Source organism: Synchiropus splendidus, chromosome 1 (genome assembly GCF_027744825.2).
Source record: "Synchiropus splendidus isolate RoL2022-P1 chromosome 1, RoL_Sspl_1.0, whole genome shotgun sequence".
NCBI classification, from domain to species: domain Eukaryota; kingdom Metazoa; phylum Chordata; class Actinopteri; order Syngnathiformes; family Callionymidae; genus Synchiropus; species Synchiropus splendidus.
Window position 1 is genome coordinate 62,027,427 of NC_071334.1, and position 27,475 is coordinate 62,054,901.

Consider the following 27,475-nt stretch of genomic DNA (forward strand, 5'->3'; position numbering starts at 1 on the left):
TTTACCGTCGACGTTTATTTTAAGTTTCATTGTACCGACCGCTGTTTTGTAAGCCTTTCAGTTCTCATTTTAATCTGAAATGAAGAAATTCGAACATGCACTTGTCTCTCTTTTCCACCAATATCATGAAGACATTTCAATGTTAATTCCTCAGAAGTCTGACTCTCACTCGCAGAGGAAACTGTGTTCAAAAATGTCAACATAAAAAGCTGTTACTGATTTGTTAGGAAGCTCCGCAAAACTAAAACAAAAGAACTTAAAATAAAAGTAAAAATGCTTACATTAGCAAGGCTTCACCCAGAAAATGATGCAGAACCGACTCAGAGAGGCTACACTGCCCACTTCTAGGTCCCGACCCACCAGTTAAGTAGCACCGACTGTGTTGAAATATAAATGCTGTAATTGGTATGATACAAAACTCTACAATTCTGTTAAGTTTTAAGACCATGTAACAACTCATTCAGATGAAATCCCTGACATTTAAACAATGTAGTTATTTATAATGGCTTTGAAAAGCATCACTTGTTCTCAGTCAGCTACTAAGGCATCATGCCTTACACACATCCACACGCAAAAATAAGTATATTCATTTGTATTTCTGTTGTATTGGATGCTGCATTTCGGTCCAGAGAACAATCTTTTAAAACTCTGAATGGTCATTTTTTTTCTTTTCAGAACTTAGATGCATAAAAAAGCTTGTAGTAGTTTTACCCATCACTGGCCAAAACAAAGAAAATGCACCTATCAGTGTGTGGATTCTGCTCCTTGTTAGCCTGGAATGCAGATCTTTTACCGAGACAAAACCTTCATGGGAAATCATTTGCTACCACGAAGAAAAGAACTGTTAATGGATTATATGGCTGCTGTGTCACATCGGGGGGTCAAGCTCTGGATGGAACCCCGGTTTATTCAGTCCAGACACCTCATACTCCTCCATCTGCTGGCTGTTTAATAGGCACAGCTAGTGTAGACTAGCTTCTCCCTTTGGACCGCGGACTTGAACTTCACTTTTCTGCCCTTCTTCATGCCTCATTCATGTCAGCAGACCCCGGCGTTCTTGTTGGGACTTTTATGTGTGTTCACTTTGGACAGCGATGAAAGGACTTGGAGGAACATGGGATCTTAAATCACTTAATGAGGGGAGACAGGCAATGCTTTTGTCCGGCTTGTTCTGGAGCTGCGTCCAGCTGAAGGCCTCTAATACTCTCTGACACTTAGCTCTGCTGCAAACCTGAGCGTGTGTGTGAGAGTGTGTGTGCATTGGGTCATTGCCAGCATCCCTCCTGGCTGTCATTTGACAGTTTTTGCTCGTCGTCCGAGCATGTATTTATGTTTCCTCGCTGCCTCTGTGTTTGTTTTGGTCGTGGCAGCCTATCAGTGGATGTGGTGGTGAGGAGTAAGTGAGCAGCATGGTGTTTGGCCTCAGTCCACCGCGGTAATATGTGCTGACTGAGCGTGAGCAAATGTAGCAGAAGGAACCTAATACATAAGTTTGCCTTTAGTGAGCTTTTCAGGATTGAAATAGCTCCCACTGCCATTCCATGAATAGAAATGGAAGACATTGCTTGACTTTAATGTCAGTTTTCTCTTTTTTTAGATGAGTCAGATGTAGCTAATGTCCCAAAAAATGAAACTCCAAAAATTCCCTTGCCGTTTCTGTACTATGGCATCATCAAATCCAGACGTCAATACCTGACGTCCGAAGATAATTTCGTCTGTTGGTTTACAGCCCTTCATTGAGCTTGATTTTTTTCAAACACTATTGTATTTTCCACCAACGATATGATTCAAAAGAAGATTTTTCAGTGTGTTCCGCTTGCGGCTTCCCTCCTCCAGTTATGAGTGGAGGTGTGGCATTTCTCTTGACTTGATGCTCGTGTCGTGTTAGTTGCTGCTGACACATCTCCGACATCCTCCCTTGACATCTCTGAGCAGGTGGAATGACAATGTCGCTCATCAACCATTCTCAACCACCTCCAATTGAACCTCTTTATGGGACGAGCCACAGCACCAACGCTACATCTGTGTCTCTGTTAAGAGCCACACAACAGCTTTTATACAAACACACACACACACACACACACACCAAGTGTACTGGAGCAACATTGAACACACTCTTCAGTGAGGTGCACTTCAAGGCCTTTTGAGCTCCTCATTATCTGAGCTGGATGAACCTGGACATCAGCAGTTGTTGCTATGGAAGTCCAGTGTGTAACAGTGTGCATGTGTGTGTTGATGTTGATGGAGCTTTCTCAAATGCTGAGATTTATAGAACACTCAATGCTGCCACGCTATGGCTGTTAGACCTCTCTTTTCATCCATCCTTTTCACAGAATGAAGTTCCCACTGCAAATCACATATCCATTACCAACACTGGCCTCATCAGGGAGGGAGCTACTCTGTTTATGTACAAACAGGTCTTTAAATTTTAACTAACACTTGACTTTAGAGAAGATGTACGCTCATACTTTTACTGTTAGATGTGCGTCTTAAACAGTAGTGTTAGGACACGAACGGTTCTACTACTTTGAAAACTAGTTTTCGTCATGGAAGCGACTGATGTTGACAAATGTCACATTACACAAGTTGGCTACAGTTTTATATGATCACCACACCTCAGTATCACATGAAAGCATCATGCATTCTTATTCGTTCTCAAATTATTACACGGAATAATTTTCAAGATTTTCATTACTCTATTAATGTTAATGTTGCGTCCGACCGAAAACGTCTCCTAACAAGTGCTGGCCAGCTTTGAGTAATGGAGCGTGACACATATTGCACTATTTACATTTTAACAACCTCTTAAGTTTTTTATGAGGGTTTTACAGCTTGCAGCTGCATCACAGCCAGATTTTGAACGTTTCTTTCTCCAGCACGAGTCCTACACCCTTTTTAAAGTTTTACTGAACTTTAATTGCATAATTTGTCAATGTAAATGTACTAAAATGGATTGTTTTCTACTCAACAAAATTCACCTTTTTTCCTGTTTTTCAATAATATATAATAATTACAATAATACTTGGGCTTAAACAGTTATTAAATTATTCTTTTGCCTCATATGACTTATTGGCCCCGTGCTTAGGATTTTAACTCAATTGTAACTTATTTTGTGTAATATATTGATTTAAATAAATAATTTCTGTGATGCAGTCTAAGGCTGTGCATACTTTCTTGGCCGTCTGGTGACTGTGTACGGGTGCTCAATAAGTCCATGAGAAACAACTGACTTGAAAGGCGTCATGTGAACACCAGGAAAATTCTGCTGACACTTGTTCACACAGAGAATGGGCCACCGCCCTCTCCGATCTCCACGGGTTATCTTCAGAGAGCATGACCTTTGTGACATTGATAGGATTTCAGACAAAGAGGGTGCACTTGGCTTAGGTGCACATAGTCATTTGTGCTTTCTTTCATTAATGAATGTTAGTTATTGGATAGGTTTTAGTTACTTTTTAAAAGACAGAAATGATACTGAGATTTGCTAGGGATTGTTATTTGCCTTTAGCTTTCCAGCGCAGTTACATTTGACCTTGGTTAAGTCTGCCTGTGGTGAAAGGAGCACTTTCTTAAAAGTGTTCCGTCACATCTCTATGTTGGTTTCACTATACAAATGAGGGGATTTCTCTGACATCCCATTCATTGATTTTGTGTTTCCGCACGGCGGTGAAGGGGCGGATGAAGTGCAATGATTGTAGTGGGAAACCTTCCCACTGCTGGAGCAGTCTGCTCTCTGTATGATGCTCACTCAGACTCTGTGTTTGTTTGTATGTTTATGTGCTGTAGGAGCATACGATTGACCCAGTTGTTGACTGAGCTGAATGTTTGCATTTGTGTGTGAAGAACTGTTACACATGAGGACCATCGTCTGATCCAGAGATAAGAGGCCAAACAGTCAAATCAGTCAACACAGAGGTGATCAACTGCTGTGTCGGCGAGGTCACTCCTGTTTGTGTTAGAAGATGAATAGTTGTAAAGCTTCTTATATTCTTATATTCATTTATTCACTTAGATAAATCATCTAATCACTAAGGCGTGGGGGAATGGACTGCACTGCAGTCCAAGATTTACGCATAGATGGAGCGACGCATAGATGGAGCGATGGTCGGCTGCACAGCTAGAGCAGGAAATAATGACACTTTAAAACATTTGAAGCCAACCTCCACAAATGATTGTTTCCTTCTCCTTGTTCTTCTGAGCCTAGATGTCAGAAGAGGTCAGGATTTGTCGACCCCCTGACCCGGTGTTCTTCAGCTGCCCACAAAGGCTTCAGGCGTCACTCATATCACCACCAAAGACAGCCCCGCGCTCCCCCTCCGCCACCCCCCCTCTCCTTCGATCACCCGACTCCCTCCTCTCTTTCTTTGGACCCATCTTGCAGCCATTGTCTGCATGTCACCCCATGAACAAAACGCCTGTTCATATGGAGGCGGAACAAAACGCAGCATCCTCCATTCACACTGCGACTGTCAAACACTCCCGAGGAACGCTGCCCCCTTCCCTTAAACTTGCTTGTCCCATTTCTTTTTTACGACCGGGGCAGAGAACTTCTCACCCCTGATCAAAGAGGGTATCATAGCAAACATGGCAGAGATCCCAACCCTGATAGCCGTCCTCCGAGTGTGTTTGGAAGAGTGTGTGGTGTGTGTGTGGAGGCCAAGAAAAAGGCTATTGTGTCGGTGCCAGTGTGCCTAATTAGTGTGTACACAGCTACGTCAGACGGTCTGTGATCTCCTCTTGTTTCGCCGTTTGTGGGGCGCTATTGTGATCCGAGTGGGAACGTCGAGGGAAATGTGTATGCGTGCCCTTCATGAGTGTGTGTTTACAGAGATGCACGTCGGCGTTCCTTCCTCTGTCTGCGTCGTACATGCGTCTTGATTTATGGAGGTGAGGCAGCGCGGCACCAGGATCTGTTGCCGCTGGTGCCGCATCTGCCAGCTGGCCCTTTCTTCATCCATCGAATTATCTCACTCTGGTCAATTTTTTTGTGTGTGTCATTGATCTTGGATTAGTTCTATAGGTAATCTCTCAATCTGACATGGACGCAACTTGGATAGAAGAATATGTGTTTTGGTTTCCTTGCATCGTAATGACAACTACAGCAAGTCATTACACCTTGAACTTACTAGAGTTACAGCATTGTAACGTGCAGCCGACGTTTCTTGGAATATGTAGGAGGCTATGTCTGTTTTTTAGACTTAAGACTCATTCTGTGTTGAGGAAGACCCACCAACTGGAAACCAAAGGATGTATTTCATTGTGTATCATTCATTTGGATCTTATTGTATTTGGTTTTCTGAATAACAACCCCCAAGAGTAACTTCATTGAAGTCACTTTTCCTTGACCTTCTGTCACACACCTCGGCAAGTTTGAAGTGCCATATGATTCACTATTTGCCCCAAGCTGAGTTGTGTGAGAAAAAAAATAGACTTCCTCTTTATTTTTATTACATGGACTGTTGGTTTATATGCAATAATTGTGATCACACCTGGGAAGTGGAAGTGATGCTTTTACACACAGAGAAGTCAACTGAATGTTTGCCCACATGTGTTTCGGTCTTGCCTCTCTCACACACCCTTTGTGTTGACCGAGCATGATGTTTCTCTTCCAATTCACTTGCCGTACATTACAAGGATGTATGTATTTATTGTGCCATCTTTTTCTATGGTCTGTTCTACATCAATACGGAGAGACATGTACATTTAGAAGAAATACTGAGCACGTTTCCTTGACATCCAGCTGCTCAGACAAGGTCTTTTTTTTCTGGCCGTGACAAAGTCCTTGATGTACAGCATGACCTCAGAAAATAGGGATGCTCCCATGTGTCACCCACCTCTGATCAGAATGAGATTTACTGGGAAGTGGGTGTGAATCTGTGTGTATGTGCGTGAGCAGTATGGCTCCTCGGGGGAGTGACTGCTGGAGGTCAGGTTGAGGGATGTAGATTTATATAGCCACAGCTACAAGCTGCACATGCTCCTCTCCATTTAGCTAATGGGCCTACTGTCATAATAAGAGTCCTTTTAGTCAGGGAGAATTATTGCCTCAATTTCTTCTTGCTGATGTGTTTTGAGCGTTGTCTTTTTGTGGACCAGGGAGCTGGTCAGATGGAGCTTGATGTCATTCGAGTTCATTCTCAAGAGTCTCGGGCGGAACACGCATTTTGCACTGGGTTTAGTGGGTTTGAGAGTAGATGAAGTGAAAAGCACAAGGCCTCTATGAAATATTACCTATTTACTATAATGTGTCACATGAATTGTCCTTCAGCTAAATCGCACGTCCTTTTCAAGATTGTGGTATGAAGTCTCTAATCTATTTTGAAAAAACATGTCAGGAGAAGATCAGACGGTGGGAATTATGCTATAGCTGATATGGGGGTCACACATTCCAAACATCCCGCAGCCCGTGTCCCGGCCCATGGTCCTTTGAGCGGCATTCCTTGGCCGAAGCGCCTCCCTCCCCGCTAAGGATTAGGAAGGATAACACCACGATACAAAGTGTTGAGAGCACATAACAGCAGTGCGGTTTGTACGTCAAGCTGGTGTGGCAGCTCCATGAAACATGCCCACTGACATGTGCACCTTCACATTCATCATCAGCTCGTCACACCACCACACAGCGGCCAGATGAGTGTCTTTAGACGGGCGCAGGCATGAGCCAGCACACACCACGGTCATTAGTACCAGGAGAAAAATTGGAGGAGAGGCAACCCAAACCTCCTGGGAACCATTTGTCTTAGCGGCTGCGGATCGCGTTACAAGGAACAGAACTTTATATTGACTTAGATGAGATTTTAACTTTGTTTTAGAGGGGGTCCTGCTCCAGAATTAATGCTCGCCTCTAGAATAGCACTAAGCTGATGTATCACAAAAGATCTCCACTGAGGCCAATGCTTATTAAATTCTCTCTCAGGCTCAGGCCACTAAATGCTGAGTGAAGTCAGGTTCACTGGTTTCACCCATGATGCTGATCAATTCCGCTCTAACTGATGTGAAGCTGTGCTGAATGCTTCATTCAAACATCCATTTTATCTCTGAGGAGTCAGGAATGAGACGTCCAAAAGTGGATACACCACCTGCAGTCAGAAAATATGAAGGCAAATAAGACGTCTCTAGCAAGCTTCAGCTCCTATAATTATCCCAGAGGCAAGTTATGATAGCTCACGACGTAGTGTAGCTAAAATGAATGCTATTTGGGTCATAGTGCTCAAATATCATTTTTGCTTAGCTGCACACTTTAGACAAGCTCACCAGCCATCACAAGTCAAACCGCCATGCTTAAATTGAACTTTAATCTTCTCATCTAACCACAAAGAAGCTGGACCCCTGAATGATGGACTGTTCCCATCGGGCACAGATGCACAAGAGTTTGACTTGTCCTGTATTGAGAGAGACCCTTCTACAGGTTATTTCTCACAACATGGGGTTTTATCTGAAGAATTCATTGAAATGGTGGAGGGGGAGGGGAAAGGGAGTAGAAGAGCAGGCCCCTTCTCCATCCCAACACCTTCCCCTGAGCCCATCAGGATTAGTGAAGCTCCTCCACGATGACTCCCACCCACCAGGGCAGCTATTATTCTTCACTTCAGCCTTAAACCAGCCACCGTTTCTCTCTCTGTGGTGCAGTAGGAGGCTTCCCAGCTGCTTCAGCGCACACTCAAACAATTATCTCCCACCATTTTATGTGCAGAGAGCGAATCTGGTTTAAATTAAGATTGGTCCATCAGAATTCCTTTGGCTTTAAATAGCCAAATATGAAGAGGGAAAATCAGAGACGACAGCCCAGTGGAAAAATGTGCCTTTCTACAGTAAACATAACTGTTTAAACTCAGGATTCATATTGATTTTTTATCTGCATTTTGTCTCAAAGTCAAAACACCTGAAACTCAAAGTCTCACTCCTTTAAGAAATGTTTAAATGTGATGAAATCTTGTGTAAGGGAAAGTAGAAGCAGATGGGTTCACTTTACTTTCAGAATGCGCCTCAAGGAGATGTAAGCGTTCCAAACTCCACTCTTAGTGTATTAGTGCAAGACGAAGACATGAAGGTACTTCTGGTATAAGTGTTCTTCTGCTCTGCTGCGGAGCAGAAAAAAGTTAAGCAAGTAGCAAGTAACTTCATGATGGGATGCTATCAGTTGTGACTGGAGGTACAACAGGTAAGTTTTAAATGGCATGAGATGTTGATAGATCCGTCTATAGGTCCTTTTTCACGTACACATCCATTCCATATTTGTATTTGTCTCCATCATATCAGTCACTTCATCCAAGTGCACCCTTTTTGTGTTAGCCCACTGCTCAGTACAGCCGAAACTAAACTATGTGTGTAATGTATTCATTTTTTATTTTTACTTATTATTATTGCTGACTTGTGATATTGTAACTAATAATAATTCAAATATAGTGATATTGACTGATGCAATATCATGTCAGTATTGCAATATATTGTGTTGTCACAAGTGTATTGAGATACTTATTGTATCGCAAGATTCAGGCCTGTACACAGCACTACAACATCAGCTACTTATTAGGAAGGAAGACTCATTTCCCAGCACAGAAGGCTGACTCAGACAGTGAAGCGAGAGAAGAAAAAAACATGATAAACCAACAAGAAAAGAAAGTCAAAAACTAAGTTCATCAGATATGTAGGCCATCGGACCACAAGATTTATTGAAATGAATCTGAGCTTGTCAACATTATTTTAATATAGAGTTTGGTCTTGGTTTGGGCTGTACAGCCTTATCCATCTCAGTCCGCCGTGTTCCTATCCGAGCTCTCAGTCTCTGGGAAATCCTCTCAGGGCCATTTAAATACTCATCAACTGTAACGTCCACCTAGCCTGCAGTGTTCACTGTCAACGCCACCCACTTAGCGCAGCCACAGATGATGCTCATATGGGCAGTGGCTGGCAGAGCCCGCGACAAGCCGCTGTGGCTGCCAGCTGCCTCGGCGCTCTCATCCATATACGGCCAACATTTCACTCATGTGGAGAGGCCCGGGGTCCGAGTTGGCAACAAGTCACTATGTGAGCGCTGGAACATAACCCTCTGCGATGTGTGTCAGAAGTAAAGAGTTGTGTCAAATACTGGCTCGCCTGGAGGAGGACTAACCCAACCAGCCTGTGTGGACGCGGCCATGCAAATGTGTGTTTGTGCTGCGTTTGCATGTGATGTGAACTCAAGTGCTGTGTTGAAGAAAGCAGAGTGGCGTGGGGAGGGTGTTCTCATCTGTCTTTCTGATCAACATCATGAAGGCGATGAGGTGAATATTTATTCCCGTGTTAATTCCTGTTCATGCTGTGCGACATAGCACCTGGAGAATTCAAAACCACGTTGAGTCGACCGCTCACAATGAATTCATTCCTTTAGTCATCCACCGGCAGTTTCTGAATTTTGCATTCCGCTTTAGCAGAGTCTTGATCTTGTGTTCATCAGCAGGATGTTTTTTCCCAATTCCGTAGCAGCGCCTGTTTGCAAGCTGATTGCATAGTCGCATTCCAGTTGTGGACGTGAAATGAAAAGCATTATACGTGTCTTGAGATTAAATATGACAACAAAGACGGTCGATATTTCTGAGCTTCCATAAAAAGTAGCACACAATAAAGCTGGAATTAAAAGTCAATGTGCTGTGATTTTAGATCTTTTTTTAAGGCTCAGTCGGTTAACTCTTGTGTTGATGAAAATTCACAAGACTTAAGTGAAGTGCAAAAGATTTACAGACTAGTTGGTGATAGAAGTCTTGTAGTCCTTGTATTTAAATCGTTCACAGTTTTGATACCGTTTTATTTAGTAATTACAGTTAATGCTTTGTGATCATGATGTTGTTGTTTTTTAGAAGATGTATAAAAAGAACAAATAAGAGTTAACAACAACACAAAATTAAATTTAAAATAATATAAATATATATATTATTTTAAATTATTTTAAATTTAATTATTATTTGTTCATTTATTTAGGGAAATATTTGTTCCATAATCAGAACTGCACCAATATATAAAGGTATGTGCGTCTGTTTTATGATCCACGCCCTTATGTATTTAAGATGAACGAGATTCACTTGGAATAATGGAATTCTCACTTTTCCTGTTTAAGTCTCAACAATTACCACATGTGACGCGCGGAGTGTCACGTATTCCCTTATGGGGAAGCCTATGGGGGAGCAATATTTGAAGTATGTGCCGCCCCGTCCCCACGCCTGCTCTTGTCACCTTACACCATCAGCATGCTAACAGGCCTGTGAGAGGCTCTTGAGGCTGGCTGGCACATGCTGCAAGGTCCTGTAGTTCCAGGAGACAAGTGTGGAGGGACAAGAGCCAGAAGGCTCCCATGCAGGAATGCTCTCATTCACAGGTTCAATTAGAATAATGGCTCTCAATAGCCTTTTTGTAGACATTCAGTGTAGTTGGTTTGCCTCTGGCTAACAATCTTTTCACCGAGAATCAGAACCCACTCGCTGAGAAACAGCCATTCCGACCCATTCATGTCGGACACGATGGTTATGCAACGCTCTTTGGTGAATATTCTCTCTTGACTTTGTGTCGTCTGTGTCCACATGAAAAAGTGGTCTTGCATCACGGCCAGCTTGACAATGTTCCCAGGCTCAGGTGTTTCTGAGACGTAACCCAATGACTTCCTTTTCAATGCTCTTGTCATTCACTCTGCCCTGAGAAAAAAAGGGCTTTACTGCCTTGAACAAATTATGTGACTTTGTGAGTTCACACTTTTATTTAATATTTTGTTATTTAATTTTAATCATGAACTCAAAATAGGGACCACATATCTGTGCAAGTAACCCTAGCCTCCTCCATGTTCTATGTGGGTGTGCACAAATTCGCCTGTGTCACTCTTGACCTGAGCACAATCAGTTTGAGATTATGGAGCTTAACGCGTCTACCTGCTGTGGAAAAAGGTGAAATAATCAATCTGTCTATGTGACAACTGCACTCATGGTCTGTCTCACCTCAGGCCCGGGCAAGTCCCATTCACACCGTTTATCAAACCCCTCGTCCTCACACCACCCTCACACACACACACTATCACACGCACGGCAAGCACACACCGAGCAGTCGCTGAAGCCACTTGGGTGTATAGCAGTAGGGTCGGCGCAGTTTGCTTTTCATGACTGATGATCACTCAGTCTGTCAGAGCGGCAGAGGGGCTTTGTTGCCGTGGATTAGCTGCCGGCAGGGCCGGGCTCGGGTTTCCCTCTGGGTTTGGCTCAGCTGGCGTGTAATGACGGAGAAAAGGTGCACTCCATGACCTGGAGGTGTGAAACTGAGACCTCTCCTCCGCCTTGATGACCCGACGCTCCAATCAGGCAGCTTCAGTGTGTGAGATGATGTCTTCACCCAGAGCACGGTTGCCCGCCATGGACTAGAATTGATGGCTAAAAGTCAAACGCGGATTTAGCCTCCCGATACTTCAGGCAGAAAATAAAACGCTGAATTGCCTGTCCCTCTTTATCTCATCTGAATGTCAAAAGTGAAATTTAAATGCTCCTTCCTTGTGAGACATTTGGGGCTGAGTCATAAAATGAATAGAAAAACATTGAAATGTGCACCAAGTTTGAGCAGTCACAGGGTCCTTGTGGCCTACGCAGTAGATCACCTTCCCCGACACTCTCATCCAAGCTCGCACCAAAATGCCTTGTTTGTTATTAGATGTCGTAATGTCGTTGTTGGGCTATAAAGTCAGTGAAAAGTCATCAGTTTTGCCCGGGATAATAACGTTTGTCTTAACAGTGTTGTGTCTTGTTTTAAAACTGCTGTACTCAACCAAAAAAAACCCACACATCTTTCCAAACTGCTGACATCAAACTGCTCACAACCTTCATCATCAAGTCCCAAAGCATCACAGTTTCGGGGTCCAGCAGCCAGAGTGAGGGCTAACAGATGACGCGCACACACATGCAGAAGAAGGTGGAAAAGTAATGAAAATGGTGTTTGTAGTTCCACAATGAGAGCCATTGTTGACTTTTCCTTTTAGTGTAACCTTGACAGAGCAGAGCAGAGTAAGAGGCGATCTGTCCAAATGTCACTGTCATATTTGGGTTAGCTGCACGCTGAGTCTCCCCGTGCACATAATTGGCTGTTGTTCAGAGGATAAACAGTATCTGAGAAGTGTTGAGCTTGTCAAGTGTTCTGTGTGTGTTAAAGCGCTGAGTGGTGAGTGCAGTGTGTATTCTGTGAGTTCAGCTGTGTGTGTGCTGAGGGATTTCAGGTCTGTTAACTACAGACTGCTTCTCTAAACTGGCTCTTTCATGCACATAGGCCGTTTCATTTAGTGGCATACTGTGATTTCTTTTTTTTTTTTTCCTTTTTTTGGCTCCAAATTTGAGTCTTGTTGAAGTTGGATCGCATCTTTAGATACTGAGCTTTTTTTTTATTACAATTGAATTTAAGGACTTTAAGAGATACATTCCAAGAAATTAATATTTAAAAAAATAAAAATTTGAACCAAATAATTATTTTAAAAAAATACAAATTTTAGTCAAACATCACAGATTAATCGCCTGTTTTCTCAGGGAGCATTTTTCAGCAACAAATCCAGGAGGTTCACATGACGCATTGTGGTGTCATAACCAAAACATCCATGATGAAGGAGACTTAATGGGATTACTTTGATAGTTGGAAAAATTAGGTTCGAAGAAGCACAAAAAATGTTCACTCACCACTGAAGTATTTCCTCCCAGATGTCTAAGCTCATGTTAACAGATGCCACTGAAACTGGTGTCAAATTGAAATGTTATTAATTACGATTATTCAAAATGCAATCTCTGATGATTTTGATTTTTTTAATCATGAAACTCACCCCTACAAGCAAAAAAAAACACTATAAAAATTAAATGGATGTTGAAGAGAAACCCTTGACATTTACAATGTTTTTCTTTCTTTTCAAACAACATCCCAAAATGTAGGATTCCCTGCGGAGATGAGGTGTAGATGACACATATTTGGCAAAAATGTTGGGTTATACAATCATTTTATTTAAAAATTTGTTAAGAACAAATCCAAAAGCAGGATTAAATAATGAAAATATATATATATGATGAAGATATATTTTACATAATGTGTAATGTGATTGCACATTGGATGGTTAATGTTGTTTGTGTCAGCCGCACTGACAGGAACTCTGTTTAAACTCTTTTACTAGAAGTTGTAAATTTAATTTTTACACTCCAATGCACCATTGTTTGTATGTAGGCTACGCAAAAAAAAAATTGCGTCCAACATATTCTGTCACCTGTTTGTGCGTTGATCATGAGAAAGAACCCAGTCTAAAATAGCATTTTCTGCTGAAACTAATTAGAGACACAAACCCTTTCAATGGTGAGTCAGTGCTGCCTGAATAGGTAGATTTTGTTCTTTAAATAGCAAACCAGCGTTGTGTAACTACAGTGTTATAAATGTTTAAATAGTCATACGGGCGGATTCCCAAGATTAGCTTGAGAACCTATTGATTGGTCAGGAATTGAAGCAGTGCTGCGTTGGAGATGTGACTGCATTAAAAGATGATGGCATTAAATGGTCAAATGATGTTGGCGCAAAAACAGAGGCTCGTGAATTGATCGAACCAGTGGCTGTTTTGATAACCGGATGGCCTCTCCCACCACTAATCTGCTCCCCTTTCTCTCCCTGCTCGTGTTCAAACACTGGAGGAGAGGAAGGATGTACATTAAGGGCCAAAGTACTCAAAGTCGTAAAAATAATGATAGCATCTGCTGATGATTGCAAGCAGCTCCAGTCCAACTGTGTGCCTGGAGTCCATTACATGAAGATGCTGTGAGAGTGCTTCTTTTTTATGGCATTCTTAATGGTTATGGGGGAAAATGATGGCATACATGATGACGCCGCTCTTTCCACGAGGCGATAATGGCGGTCACATGCCATTTAGGACAATAAGGAGAGGTTAGTGATGGTAGAGGGGGAGTTGGTATTAAAACAATTATAGTTGAAGGGTTAGAGTGACTTGGAAAAACATGAGGAAGGGCTGAGATGACAGATAAGTACTCTACACGGTCCCCTCTGGGAGGCAAATGAGACCAGAGGATGAGGGTCATTGAAGCACTTTGTATGATGACCGGCACTCTTCTAACTCTCACTGGACATTTTTACAATCTTCCTCTTGGGGGAAAAAAAAGATCATGTCCAGGCATATACATGGTTTTGATATCCCGGATCACGTGTTCGATGTGCAGGGAAAAACCTTTGATTCGCTCTGAGCTGCTGTGTTTGTTGGCCAGGGCTGCACGGATCCAATGCTGGAAGAACATAAGTCGGCGGATTACTCCCACCAACTCAAATTTATGACCCTCATTTTGAAGAAAAGCTGATCTGGTGCAGCACGATGTTTGGCTGATCCATCAGCCTCACTCTGGACATAGAGCTTGTGGTGAAAAGGGACTGCGACGTGGTAATACTAATAAAGTTTGGGAAATCGAAAAACAGTGACGGTTGGGTCTGGCCGAGAAGACTCTTATTTTCGGTTGTTAAGAGTCTCTGTGGCGCTGCTTTGTTATCTCTGGTGATGAGCAGTTTGCATGTTATGGTCCCGATTATGGCTTTGCCTCCCGGAGTGTCGGTGCCCCGAAAGGGAAACACTGCTGACGACTCTGCAATAACCTGCGATCCACTTCATTACCATGCAGATTAGAAATGTAAGTTTAACTAGCAGTTGAGCGATAATGTCCTGTCAGTCTTCACCTCTCTTCTTAGGATGGCTCCCACCGTTTTTTTTCCACTTTTTTATACCATCGCTTTCGTCTTAACGCTTCAACCAGACTGTTGGAAATAAGATCAAGTAAGTGTAAATAATTTATAAATTTGTGACTTCATGTCTGCTGGGAGGATTTTGTTCCCGTTTTGAAAACACACTTGCACTTCTATTTTAACACAAATAAACCTGCCAAGGTACTAATGTAACCCCAGACTGGGACTGGAGAGTTGAGATGGTGTTTATTGCTCCCTCAGGATTTATTTGTGTCTCTACTAAAACGATCTTTGCTATTTATGCCATGCTGTACTCTTGTTACTCTGGTTAGTAAGGAAAGGGCTTCCTTCATGCCGAAATACACATGCAGGAAAAAATCTGGTGTGTCTGCCCCACTGCTTTTGGAGGAGTCATCGCCAAGTAGACTTAAATAGATTTACATTAAAAAAAATAGAGTCCCCTTTAATCAGGGAGTCAAAGTCGTAGGCAACAAAATGTTTATTTATTGTCACTCCTGCACCAGAAGTAGTAGCCAGGGTTCTCCCCTGTGAAGTAGCGAGCGCCATACACACGTTTTCCTAGTGCAGGGGGTTAAGACTATTGGAGCTTTAGAATAGAGTGTCCCTCTATCCTCATCAACTTTTACATTGAAATTAGTATTGAATTTCAACTATTTCTTTGTGCCACATTAAATTACTCAGCCGGCCGGAATTGGCCCGTGGGCTTCACTTTGTCACTCCCCGAATCGGCTGCGTGGATACCGCTGGCTTCTGTGTAAGTTCGCCGAGCCAAAAACCCATTTCTTGCCTCACCTGATGCAGAGGTTGAAAGGTGAGGCTGTTGATATTGAGACTGACAGGAGAGAAGTGGCGTGCTGCCGTCTAACAGCCGGCTACTATCTCCACTCCAATAACAATTACAACAAGTGGAGTGTTAAATGAGGTGGCCCATGGTTCAGCGGCTGGGGCTAATTACTGCAGTCTGTTCCCCAAAACAGGGCGATAATGATGTGCAGAGGGCAGGCTTCGGTTTCGAAATGCTTAATTTAACCCAGCCGCATAGTAAACCCGTTCAAACACACGGTGGCCGGGGGTGAAAGTGTGAGAGGAAGGGATTTGGATCCACATCTGTCCGACGCCTCCTCTGAACGTTCAAGGTGAGGAATTTTTGCGTCTTGAGAAACGGAAACCGACCCGCTGCGCCATGATCTATCAGCGGCAGCTCGCGCTTGCTTTTATGGAGCTCTCCATCATCACATGGATGCAGTAAATCCCTCTCCATGCCGACGTGCAGCTGCTGACATGTGGTTCCCATCAAGCCTTTCTCAAACCTGTTTTGATCCATGGGGGCGATACTCATCTTAGTGAGAAACAGCTGATCCGGGGTCAGCAAGGTTCAGAGATGTGCGCAGGAGAAAGTCGTGTACATGATTGCTTCTTGGTCGTGTGTACTCATTGTCTGGTCTACCTTGTCGGACTTGTTTGCTGGTCCTGGTTCGCAATCCTGCACATCCGTGTGGACTGTTGCTCCGAAAGTATGAGCTTCAGCTTATGTGGGAGGAAGGGATCGGTCATGACACTGTTCAGTCAGGAATCCTCACTCTCAAGAGAACAGTGAAGTTCAAGAGAGACGGATTGTTTTCATACTGATTTATTTGGTGTTTGACTGACTAGTAACAACAAACTACTTGATCAGCACACTTTTTATTCAAATGAAATCTGGTTATCTGCGCCACACATTTTCCCAAAGAAGCTCTGTTGAGCGCTGTATTCATCAGCTGTGGCGGCGTGGTAAATCCGAGGCAGGTTTGTAGGACCCCTGCTGAAGCTGAACCCCTCGCGACAGGGATCAGTGGGTGGAGATGGTGAAACCAAAAAGTACAATCCCTGCTTAAACCCCCTTTTCTTCTGGTTATTTATAGATTCTCATTAAAATTTATTTCTGTTATATACTGAGCAAAACACGTCTCTAAACCAGAGACACCCTCAGAGAGGGCAGACCTCTGCTACTTGTTTCCTCCTATATTATATTTGTATTTAACCTAATATTATTTATATTACATTTTAGTTTATTGAATTATCAATAACATCAGTGATACCAGTGAAACTCAATGCGACAACAGGTGGAGGTAACGGAAACACACTTGCACAACACTCACAGTAGGAGTGAGCAAGACAGTGATGTGTGGACCGAGATCCTGACACCACCAAAATCTTCCATCATTGGCAGGGTTCTCCCCTGCAGCAAATGGGCCCCCTACGCTGGGATTTTGAACCCCCGCAGTCAGTGGGTACATATTCATGGGAATCCAGTCCTTATGTCCTGAGATTTACCCTCTGAATGAACAAACCACACTTCAGCACCTCAGTGACCCAGTGCTTGGCCCATGGCCACACGCATGAACGAGGAGCCTCAGCTGGTGTCGACATGCTACAGTGGCTGTGAATGTGAAATATACTGAGAGACGCTGGCGGACATGAGGCAGAAGTGTGCCGAGTCCAGATCTGGACGCGGCACTGTGCAGATCTTTGATCCACTGACTGATGGACGGAAGAGCGAGGACGGGAGCCTTGGTGGGGCAGATTGACCGGGCCAGGTGCTACAGCTCGGGGCTGGCATGCATGGCACTCCAACGGCACTTCTATGTTTAGACCTTACATGATGTTGCATGTGCTGTTTTCAGAGACTCACTGTGCAATCTGAAGGGACAACTTCATTCCTATGTGCAATTGTCGATGTATATCACAACATGTGCTTGTACACATTCCTGTCAGTCACTGCACAGCTTTGACCGCGGCAACATTTATTTACTCTTTTATATCTACCCTTCACTGAGCTAACCGGTGTTGCGACTCCAGTTTGGGGTCATCTGTCCCTTACAGAGTCTCCTGGATTTGCACTCGACATATTTTGTGCAAATTAAAATTGAGACTACAAAACATATGCCGAGTGTTTGTGTTAGAAAACTGACCAAAATGTCTTGATTTTTCTTCACTTGAACACTCCTGTCGACTGTTGTGTCTCAGCTAGTTTCATAGACTTGGTTCTTCAGTCCTCCTCAGAGTCATCTTGGCTTCATGATTTTTTTTTTTCGATAGCCACAGAATTTGTATGATTTCCATGCTGTCTTCTGCCACAGCCAAACAACTCATGATTTGCGAATACCTCCCCCTCCCTCGCTTCTCTCCCTCCTCGGTGTGCACCAGTGCGTATCCAGCTGCCAAGATGTTTTTCCAAGAAAAAAAAAACACACAATAAAGTCTCCCCAGTGATGCATATCGGCAAGAAAATATTTAAAAACGTTCTCCATTTCGTGTATAATGGTTCACCATGATGATGTCTTTACCATTGAGCTCGGAAGACGCAGCATTGTCTCAACTCACAGCTCCTCGCTGTTAGAGGACCAGTGGGAGCGCTCCTAAATCAAAGATGCACTCTTTTCCTTCCACGTCTTTCACAGCGGTCACATTTTCTCACATCATTGCTGCTTCCTCTCACACATTTGTCTCTCCATTCAGTGCTTCGCCAAATTTTTCTTCTCTTTTCTTTCCCTTTCCCGTCGATGGAATGCGACTTTTTCTTTCTTTCGGATTACAGTTGTTAGTGTCTGCTAACGTCACCCACAGCGTGCCTATTACTCAGGGAAGGCAGCCTCACACACTTTGATGTGTGTGAGACCTCACTGGTGGATAAGTGCTGGTGTTACGGTGTGTGTCCTATGTTTTTTTGTGTGTCCACTAATGTGTGTGTGTGTGTGTGTGATGGCTCTGTGAGCTTGTCATGGGCGGGTGATTGAGACCAGACGTTGTGGGTTCCTCTCCTTAGTGCCAGCCCCTCCCCCTGTGGCTGTGGGTTCTGAGTGTGTGTGTGTGGAGTTGGGCTGCTGCTCCCCAGGGTGCAGTGAAGTGATTGTGCAGAGCAGGGGTCTCAGGTCGTCCCTTGGGAAGCGGGTCACAGTGTCGGCCTTGCCAAGCAAAGGCCAGGGACAAACTACTCAAACATGTTTCCTGGCGGAGACGAAATCTGACTTGCGATACGTAAAATCTGCAGTGGAGAATTTATTTGACAAGAATAGATTACACTTTTAGTCATAGGCATGAGCGAGTATCCCAAACTACATTTAAGTAAGGCAATACGTCTAGTTGCAGTGTCTCAGATGAAGTCTTGTTTGTACTGTATATTCAATCTCAGCCACTTTAATTCAGACATTGCTAGACCTCTTATACATCACCTTCCATTCCTCAGCAGCTCCAAAGATAGATGACAATGAGGTCAGCCCGTCACCTGGGCTCAGACACCAACCCATCATACTCTCATGCTGAATAATGGCCTGTCACTAACCCCTGACCTCAGCACGGCATCTAAGGTGTCAGATCGATCTCCTCTGAGCTGCGTCCTGGGACTCGCGCTCTCCTAGGTGACACTACCTGTTCACAGTGGAGGGACATCCACACCAGAATCCATATGGAGATTTGAAATGAGAGTCATAATCGCATTTATATCTTCAGTGCTTTCAGCCAGTGCGTCCTGATGGGACATTCACAGCTCTGGTCACGACCTGTTGTGGGCCTCCTGGAGCTATGTGGCATCAGATGTGTTGGAGGTGTGTGTGCAGCACATGCCAGCATGTATTCACTCTCATAGGTATGAGTGCAATGCATTTGTCAAAAGCAGCACTCCTGCGGTCGGATGGTTTCCACCATGGCAACCAGTGCTTCCATCTTTAGGACAGATTTGGTTTATGACTTGGAGCTCATTGGACCCCTGAGGTTTTACAGTGTTCGTGCATTTGTTTGTGCAAATGTGTGCGGTGATTCGAGCCCCGCGCTGCGTTAGTTGCTCTGACCCTTCTGACACCCAAGTGACTGTGTCTAACAGGACTCGGCTGTAATTTTTAAAATGCCGTTTGCATTTTATTGAGCTGGTCCTGAAATAAACATCAAGTTTGACGCAACATTAACACCAACTTTGTTGAAATAGACGTTTGTGACTTGAATGTAAAGCTAAAATTTAGATCTCATATTGTCCAAAACATGCCGGCAATTTGTGAAGGCTAATAGATTTTGCAGGCGCCATTTAAAGACCAAGGAATCGCAAATGGCCCAAATGCGTTTGTGATTCCTGGCTGACAGCCTTTATTTAAAACCGGTCGTCAATGTGGAACTTAATCTTTAAATATTTGGCTGAAAAATTAAAGAGAGAAGTCCAGGAACCAAATTATACTTTCTGTTGAACTCACTTAAAAAAATTTTTTTTTGCATTGGAAGTTTGGAGATACTGCCAAGGAAGATTTTTTTAGGTCAAAACCCATCAGTCCTTTTTTTATCACAGTTCGGAAAGGTTTATAAATGCACATGCTGTAAAATGTATTCTTCTTTCTCTCAAGTATTTGTGCTGACACATTAGATCCAATATGAATGTCAGAAGGAATTTAACCTGCTATATGTAATTTAACTCCCTGGTTGCTCTTATGTCTTTAAACAGTAAACACTCAATAAATAATTCCATTTTTATGTCATTTGTAACATCAGATGAGAATATGTGTGTGTGTGTGAGCTTGCGGTGCGCATGTGTGTTGTCTTCAACAAGCTGCAATGTGTTTCCAATCTGTGGTCAATAATTTACCTCCCTTGAATTTATTCCCAGTTGGAGAGAAACACTTTACCTAACAGGCTCCATTTTCCCATCTTTCTCCTGTCAGTGTGAAGGGAGGCCCTTTGCAGACGCACACAGCTTGTGTGTGTGTGTGTATGTGGTGGGAGCCCTCGGACAGATGTGTATATAATTAACAAACAAAGTAATAATGGCCTTAACTTCCTCTCTCCGAGGCTGTGAATGATCGGACAGGTGGGGCGGTGGTGGGGGGGCTGATCCTCCCAAGCTTGAGGGCAACAAGGGACCCTCCTTGGTGACGGCGGCAGCGGCTGTGAAGAGATCCCCCTGGTGGGCACCACAGGAAGTTTGTTTTGCTTGTCTTTGGAGTCAGTTCACACGGGTTTGTTGACTTAAATATCTATGAAAACATGAAGGTGTTTTAGTATCACTTAGTGTTTGTGTGTGTATTCATTGTTTGTGGAAGAACCACAGGAGGCTAACACCAACACACTGGTTCAAAACGAAAACAACAGAAGGGGTTAGTCCATTCTCTCCGTGACCCTTTATTCCCCGCACTCCTCTTGTTTCTGAATCCAATCATTTTCTATTGCTTTCATCTGATTCCACCCGTAACTCTGACCTCCAGAGAAATAGTTGTGCGGGTCAAAACAATCATGCAATTTGGTTTCTATAGCTGCCTTAACCATAAGGTGCATGTTGGATTTGGTTTAAGGGCCAATATACTGTAGCAGGGGCCATCAGTTACATGTGTTCAAGGGTGAAATGTTCTGTTCGACCAGAAAACAAAATGGCTACTGTCCAAACAGCCTGCGACACTACCTGAGTTCCTTTGCTTGGATAAAGGAAAAAGACAGGTCAGCAAGAGGTTTGTAGGTTCTCTTCCATCTCGGGGCAACATCTGTCCTTTCTGTGTGGAGTTAGTATGTTCAACCTATGCTTATGTGGGTTTACTCCAGGCACTCCAGTTTCCTCCCACAGTCTAAAAACATACAAAGGTGTATTGGGTAGTCAGAACGCCTGTAGGTGCGAGACTAGTCTCTGTGTGCTCTGTGAGCACATGGCGACCTGTTCAGGGTGTCCCTCACCTCTCGCCCAAAGTGGCTGGGCATAAACAGAAACTGAATAAGTACTTCAGTCATCTCATCCTTATTAGGTAGACCATTCAAGGAGGTCTGTGAAACCCCTATCCACCTGGGAAACACCCCTACGCTGGGAAAGAAACATCCTAGGAAGAACCCGGAACATGCATTGCAACTCGTGTGGGACGGATGTGGTTCACGGGCCACTAGCCAATAGGTTGATTTTCTTAGCAACATTAAAGCAACATCCACAGAAAGTATTAGGGTCTGCACTGCATTACAATTGGAAGTTTCGCAGTTGAATAGGACGTCCGAATGTAAGGCCAGCATTCGCCGAACAAAAGAAATGTTGAAATGTATGGCAACAAAGCGGCGCACACAGGTTTTTACTTCACAGAGCGTGACCACACGTGAGCTAGTGTCTGACAAAGCATCCACTTTCAGCTTCCTACTCCGTTCCCAGATGTCCCACTGCAGAGCAAACAATGATGCATCAAAGCAAACATTGTGGCAACACTCAGAATACTTAAATAATAAAGCAAGAGGCAGAAAGAGAGAGCTCAGTTGACTTAATGACTCCCAGACTGTGCATGAGTCAACCATTTGCTGAAATTGAGTTGCATTGAACACAAGCGTTGGACCACCTCCATCTCCCTCTGAAGCCGCGCACCATGTCGTGACTCCATCATACCTCCGCCATCGTCGGGCCAACAAGAGGGGCAAACACAGCAGATGGGGATCAAGAAAGCAAACAAGCAGGGAGCTGGCTGAAAAGAGGGATTATCCGTAGAAATGTGCTTTGCTAAGAGCTCAGGTTACAGATTCATTGATAAGCCCTGAGTCATTCAGCCAATCGGAGATCATTAATCCTCGAGACAAAGGGATTTGAGATCTAGGCGCTCTGCTTGGCTAATAGCTCATTGTGACACGTTTATAACCGATTCTGAACTGCCCAACCGTAATGTTACATTTAATGTCAAGGTCTGATTGTTTTTCTCTCTGAAGCCCCGACTTGCTCCCCAAACCTCCTGTGGCTCGGTGGAAGAGGAAAACACACCGGCGTTTCCATCAGTCCTGCCAGAGCTTAATGACTTGTTAAATAGCCTTTGCAAACAGAAGTGGGAAACAACAATCGCGGAAATCCCGACGTGAAACTTTAAATGAGTGAAGGAGACTTTTAAATGGCTCTCGCGGTGACATGAGGGGACAGATGTCTCGGGAATTTGATATCGTGGGCTCAAGCGGATTTGGTTTCTCGAACAGGAAAAGTATTGAACAGAGGAATTATTGAAACTGTCTTATTAAGATGAGCCGTCCTTTTTAAGTGAAGCATTTTGAAGAGAATGAAGGTGTCGTAGGGCAAATGAAAGCTTTATTTTGGGGGTTCTTGAATGGATTGAACTGGTCATCGATTTGTGTTTAGTTTAGTTAAACATATTTCTTCTGTGGCGTGAGTCAAAACCACATGCTTGAGACAGAGCCAACCTTGCTGCGTCAGTCTTGGCTAAAATAGAAAAGGACACTGCTAATCCGTCCACATTTCCAATCTCTCTAATGATCATTTGATATTCCCTCCGGGCCACCTAACGCACACATCCTTTATGCTGCCCACTTCAACCGGAACACGTACCTCTTGTCAAACAACAGCTGCACCTCAACATCCACCTGACCAGTAGTAAAGTTTTATTCTGGCTGTTAAAAGTTGTGTGAGGAACCTGTGTGGCCACCTGGAGCAAGGGCTGCTCTTTGGAACGGAGCACGTGATTCCAATGAGCCAAAATCTGGACTCGAGGACGGTTGGACTCCGGCCCCAATTTTCCTGGACTCAGAGGGTCCACGAGGGGCTCCTTCATCAAGCTGTCATATTGAGCTAATGAAAATCTCATTCTACAGCAGGAGCCTCTTAAATCTGCAAAAGGCACATGCTAACCAGGGGATTAGCCCCGTAACGCGGTGGGACTTTAATTTCAGCGGCAGCACATGTCATCACTGTGGAGCCACTGACATTGATATATGGCTTAGGAGTGACTAGCTTGTGCCAGAAGAGTTTTCTGTCCATTTGTGTATGGCTGAGATTCGATTATGGCTTTGGACTTTAATTAAAATCCGGGCAGTTGCAAGGCTGGATGTGTCTGTCTGTTCCTCCTCTGTCTGCACACGTGTGCTCACTCTCTGCTCAGCTGTTGTCCTCAGCATAAAGCTGTTAGTATGAGGATGATGTTTGTAGCTCATGTATTCATTATTGTGAGGTTAGAACGCACATATCTGTCAACATACTGTTGTGTTTATGGCTGAAAAGAGGACCATCACTGACGTCTTTAACCTCTTCCAGGTTCTACCGCGGTGACTACCACATCGACGTCTGCATCAATGACTACCTGGACGTCTACTGTCCTCACTACATGAACCCCATGTCCGACGACAGGGCGGAGCGCTACGTCCTCTACATGGTGAATTATGACGGCTACAGCTCATGCGACCACACCGCCAAGGGCTTCAAGCGTTGGGACTGCAACAGCCCTCTGTCGCCCAATGGACCGCTGAAGTTTTCGGAGAAGTTCCAGCTCTTCACGCCATTCTCTTTGGGTTTTGAGTTCCGCCCAGGCAGAGAGTACTACTACATCTGTGAGTATTCAAGTCCACTGTGGTTGCAACGTTATTCATTAGAGTCACTTCTGCTATGGTATTAAGGAAAAAAAAAGCACTATGGGTGTGGAGAAAAATATTGTCATGTATAGTTAGCCATTTTTAAATATATGTATTTCTGTATTTCTTGGTGGGTTCGGATGACATCACATTGTATCCAATTCTAGCTAAAAAGACACTGATTTGAGCTCAAGGAAATCTCTTTTTTATGACAATCACAATATAAATGGAATTGGCAGCCATGTATCAGGATTCAAATTGAACCGGGGAAACAGCGGGAAAATTCACCAAGGGGGTAATAATATTTTAGCATTTTAGTTGAGGGATTTTTTACATCACTATTATCAACATTAGTTTGAATGTGCTCTCTGCAACCATGACATGTATTGAGAGACAAACGTGGAATTTATTTAAAAATGTAATAGTTAGAAATGAGGTGAGATGTAGAAATAAATGTGAAAAAATAACAGGAAACAAGATCTCATCGTGTCAGTGGCCATATGTGGCCAGATAATAACCAGCTCTGTGTCAAAACATTTTTCCCCTCTTTCTATTGTTTGCACATCACAGACAGGATTATTTGACTAAATGTGTTGTTACTCAGTGTCCTTTTATGTTCAGTTTGGATCAGACTAGAGTATCAGTATCGTCCTGGAATGCTGGAAAGGAAAATAATGTTTTGGAAGTCCCTGTAATGTGAGTTTTGCCCAAACATGAGTCGCTCTTGAGGTTTGGGAGTGAAGAGTGTGAGCTCAGCTTTCTCCTGGTCCTCCGCGCACTCAGGAAAAACAAGCAGCTGGAAAGTTGTGTTGTTCTAAGTGATGGGGCAGAAGAGAGGTCTGGAGAAGATACGGCGGCCCCCCGGGTGGACTTATCTGTCACTTGTGGCCTCTGACTTTGAACTGAAGCCAATTATAGGAACCACAACAGTAAACACAATTCTAAGTGTTTTGATAGCGGATCACTTTCCCTTTTTTTAGTCAGAATAATACAATAACAGAGAATTAAATTAGGAAGTTCGATATAGCAGCCATGTTGAAGTCGATGACATTGGAAGATTCTCTCCTCTATCTCTTCACCTCGACTTCTGTATCAAGGTGTCGTCATACTTTTTCCCAGCAGAATCTTTCAGACACACAAACTGTGTTTGTGTAGTATCTGCTCCAGGTATCAGTGTCACATTCCGTGTTGGCTGCAGCAACAATAGCAGGAGGATAATCCGTGTATTGTATATGGTTGGGGGATCTGTTAGGTGGTCATGTAAATGACATATTGAATGAGCTTCATGTCTCCCTGTCCTACCGCAGACAGGCGCTTCTTTGTCTCCTGCTGCGGAGATGGACGTCCGCCTGAGGCAGGGGAAACCAGAGGCGGGGCTTGTCAAATAGGTGACACCTGTACTTGGCTGTGGTCCTTACAGACAGGCAGATGGAGACCTGCAGGAGGTCTGGCCTTTTTCTGAGTCCGAATTAAGGCTGGTCCGTGCAGGTCAAAGGTCAGATGACACCAAAGTCCTTGCAGTCCGGGCTGCGGAGGGAGGCATGTTTTTCTAATAGAGCGATGGTCGTGCGGGGAAGCCCGAGCCTAATCTCGGGGGATAGAAATCCAATTTTCAGAGGAGACAGTTGAGAGTCTGGCTCACCCTGTGTGAGAGGAGAGACTGTCTCACTGTGAAGCCTATGTGCTGCGAACGCCTGGCTCCTGCGCCATCGCCCAGATTGTAGCAGATGATATGAATACCAGCAGCCTGCCGGGTTCCTTTCAGCCCCTCTTGGCTGAAGCAAACACAAAGGACTTTGTTCGCCAAGATAAACCGATATTTAAATGAAAAACATCTGATCTCGGTTTGTGTAATTTACCCCGCAGTCACACACAGGCTTGACCCTCTTAAGCGGTCTGCCGAGTGTGTGACCAGCCCTGTGACAGCACACCTGACTGAACCTGTTAAGTGTGTCTGAGCGTGTTACTTGGGCGGCTTCGCTGTCATCGTGGCCAGGAAGCAGCTGAATGACCTGAGTAATGCTCCGTCTCCACTTGGCGCTGGAGGGTAGAGCAGCCAGACTCTGACCTCAGAGGATGACAGGAGAGACAGTAATTGGTGGAGTGACAGTTTGATTTTCTTGGATGGAGTGCAGAAGACAGTGTAAATGTTTCTCCATTTGCATTCCAGACCCTCAAAATTAATTGTAACAGTTGAGTATTTAAAGTTTGTTTTAAGTGTCTACAATTTACCATCACTAGCTTTCACATATTGGTGTCTTATCTTTATGATATAGAATCATAGCAAACCTCCACCTGTAGGACTAAATGAAAAAAAAATTCACTCAAAACAAAAATGTTATTTTTCCCCGGCAGACCGTGACAGGGGTCTGATTCTGGCTTCTTTTGTCAACAGTCCACCTCAATAAACCTGCCACTCATGTTCTATGAAGAACATTTTTATGAGGCTGGACACCAGCGGACGACATGAGAGGCAGGGATGAGGAGAAAGACAGGGGTGATTCAGAGACAGGAAATGGAGACAAAGAGTCATCCTGTCCGTGCCGCCGGGTCCCGAGCTGGGACACTTGACACTTGCTGACGCTGGCAGAAGCAGTGTGATTGACATCACTTCTCGTACTACTTCTCTTCAAATATTTCACTGGAAGTTGAGCTCTCGCCCCGACGGCGCTTTTTATAAAAATGTCTGGAAGAAGGAGTCATAAGCTGAGTGTGGAGAGAGTCTGGGTGTGGGTATCCAAACATACCTGAAGAGGCGATGTCACAGATAGGGCTGAGATAAAAGATGATTCCTGAAGATAAAACTGGAGGCACCTGAGAAAAATGCAGTCATTAATTCCGCATCAGTGGCAATTCATTTCCTTTGCTCCCCTGGATGATTACAAGCAACAAGAGATTTAATCTTGGCAGACTTTAACAATGGGGAACGGCAGGAAATTGGATTCGGAGGGTGAAAACACAGCGTACCACCTCCATCAGTATTCTGCAGACTAATTGTCGACAGAATGGGTCAGTAATTGCTACGAACAAGTGAGCGCTGCTCTGGTGAAGAGTGTGACAATGAACAGAAGATGCGTCCGACGCCGTCCGGCTTAAAATGTCTCTCGCAAAGCTCACAAACTGCTGAGTCAGCGGCTAAGTTTGTCGGCCGCCAGGTACCTTCCGTTGAGTAAGTCTCACCCCAAACTCACACAGAGTTTGGCCACCAACTTCGCTTGTCAGAACGGTCATGGTCAGACTTGTTTACGCAACAATTCTATCAAGGTGAATGAGACGATTGGATTGTGAAGTTTGTACAAATTTCATTCACAAAATGAACTTTCTGTCGCGGCCCGCGTCTAAGATGATTCACCGGCTTTTGTGCTGATGAAGCCTGTGTCAAGGTATATGGTTGAATATGATATATGCTGATTAAGTTTGGAGTTTG

The 27,475-nt window shown here is 44.0% G+C and overlaps 1 protein-coding gene across 1 annotated transcript in view; it reads left to right on the top strand.

The window, feature by feature from the left end:
• Window positions 1-27,475, top strand: part of LOC128752509 (ephrin-A5b-like) — a 47,610-nt gene that overhangs the window by 16,134 nt on the left and 4,001 nt on the right. The window contains exon 2 of the mRNA XM_053853785.1: window positions 23,735-24,027. Within this exon, the coding sequence (XP_053709760.1) occupies window positions 23,735-24,027 (293 nt within the window). The remainder of the gene's footprint in view (window positions 1-23,734; window positions 24,028-27,475) is intronic.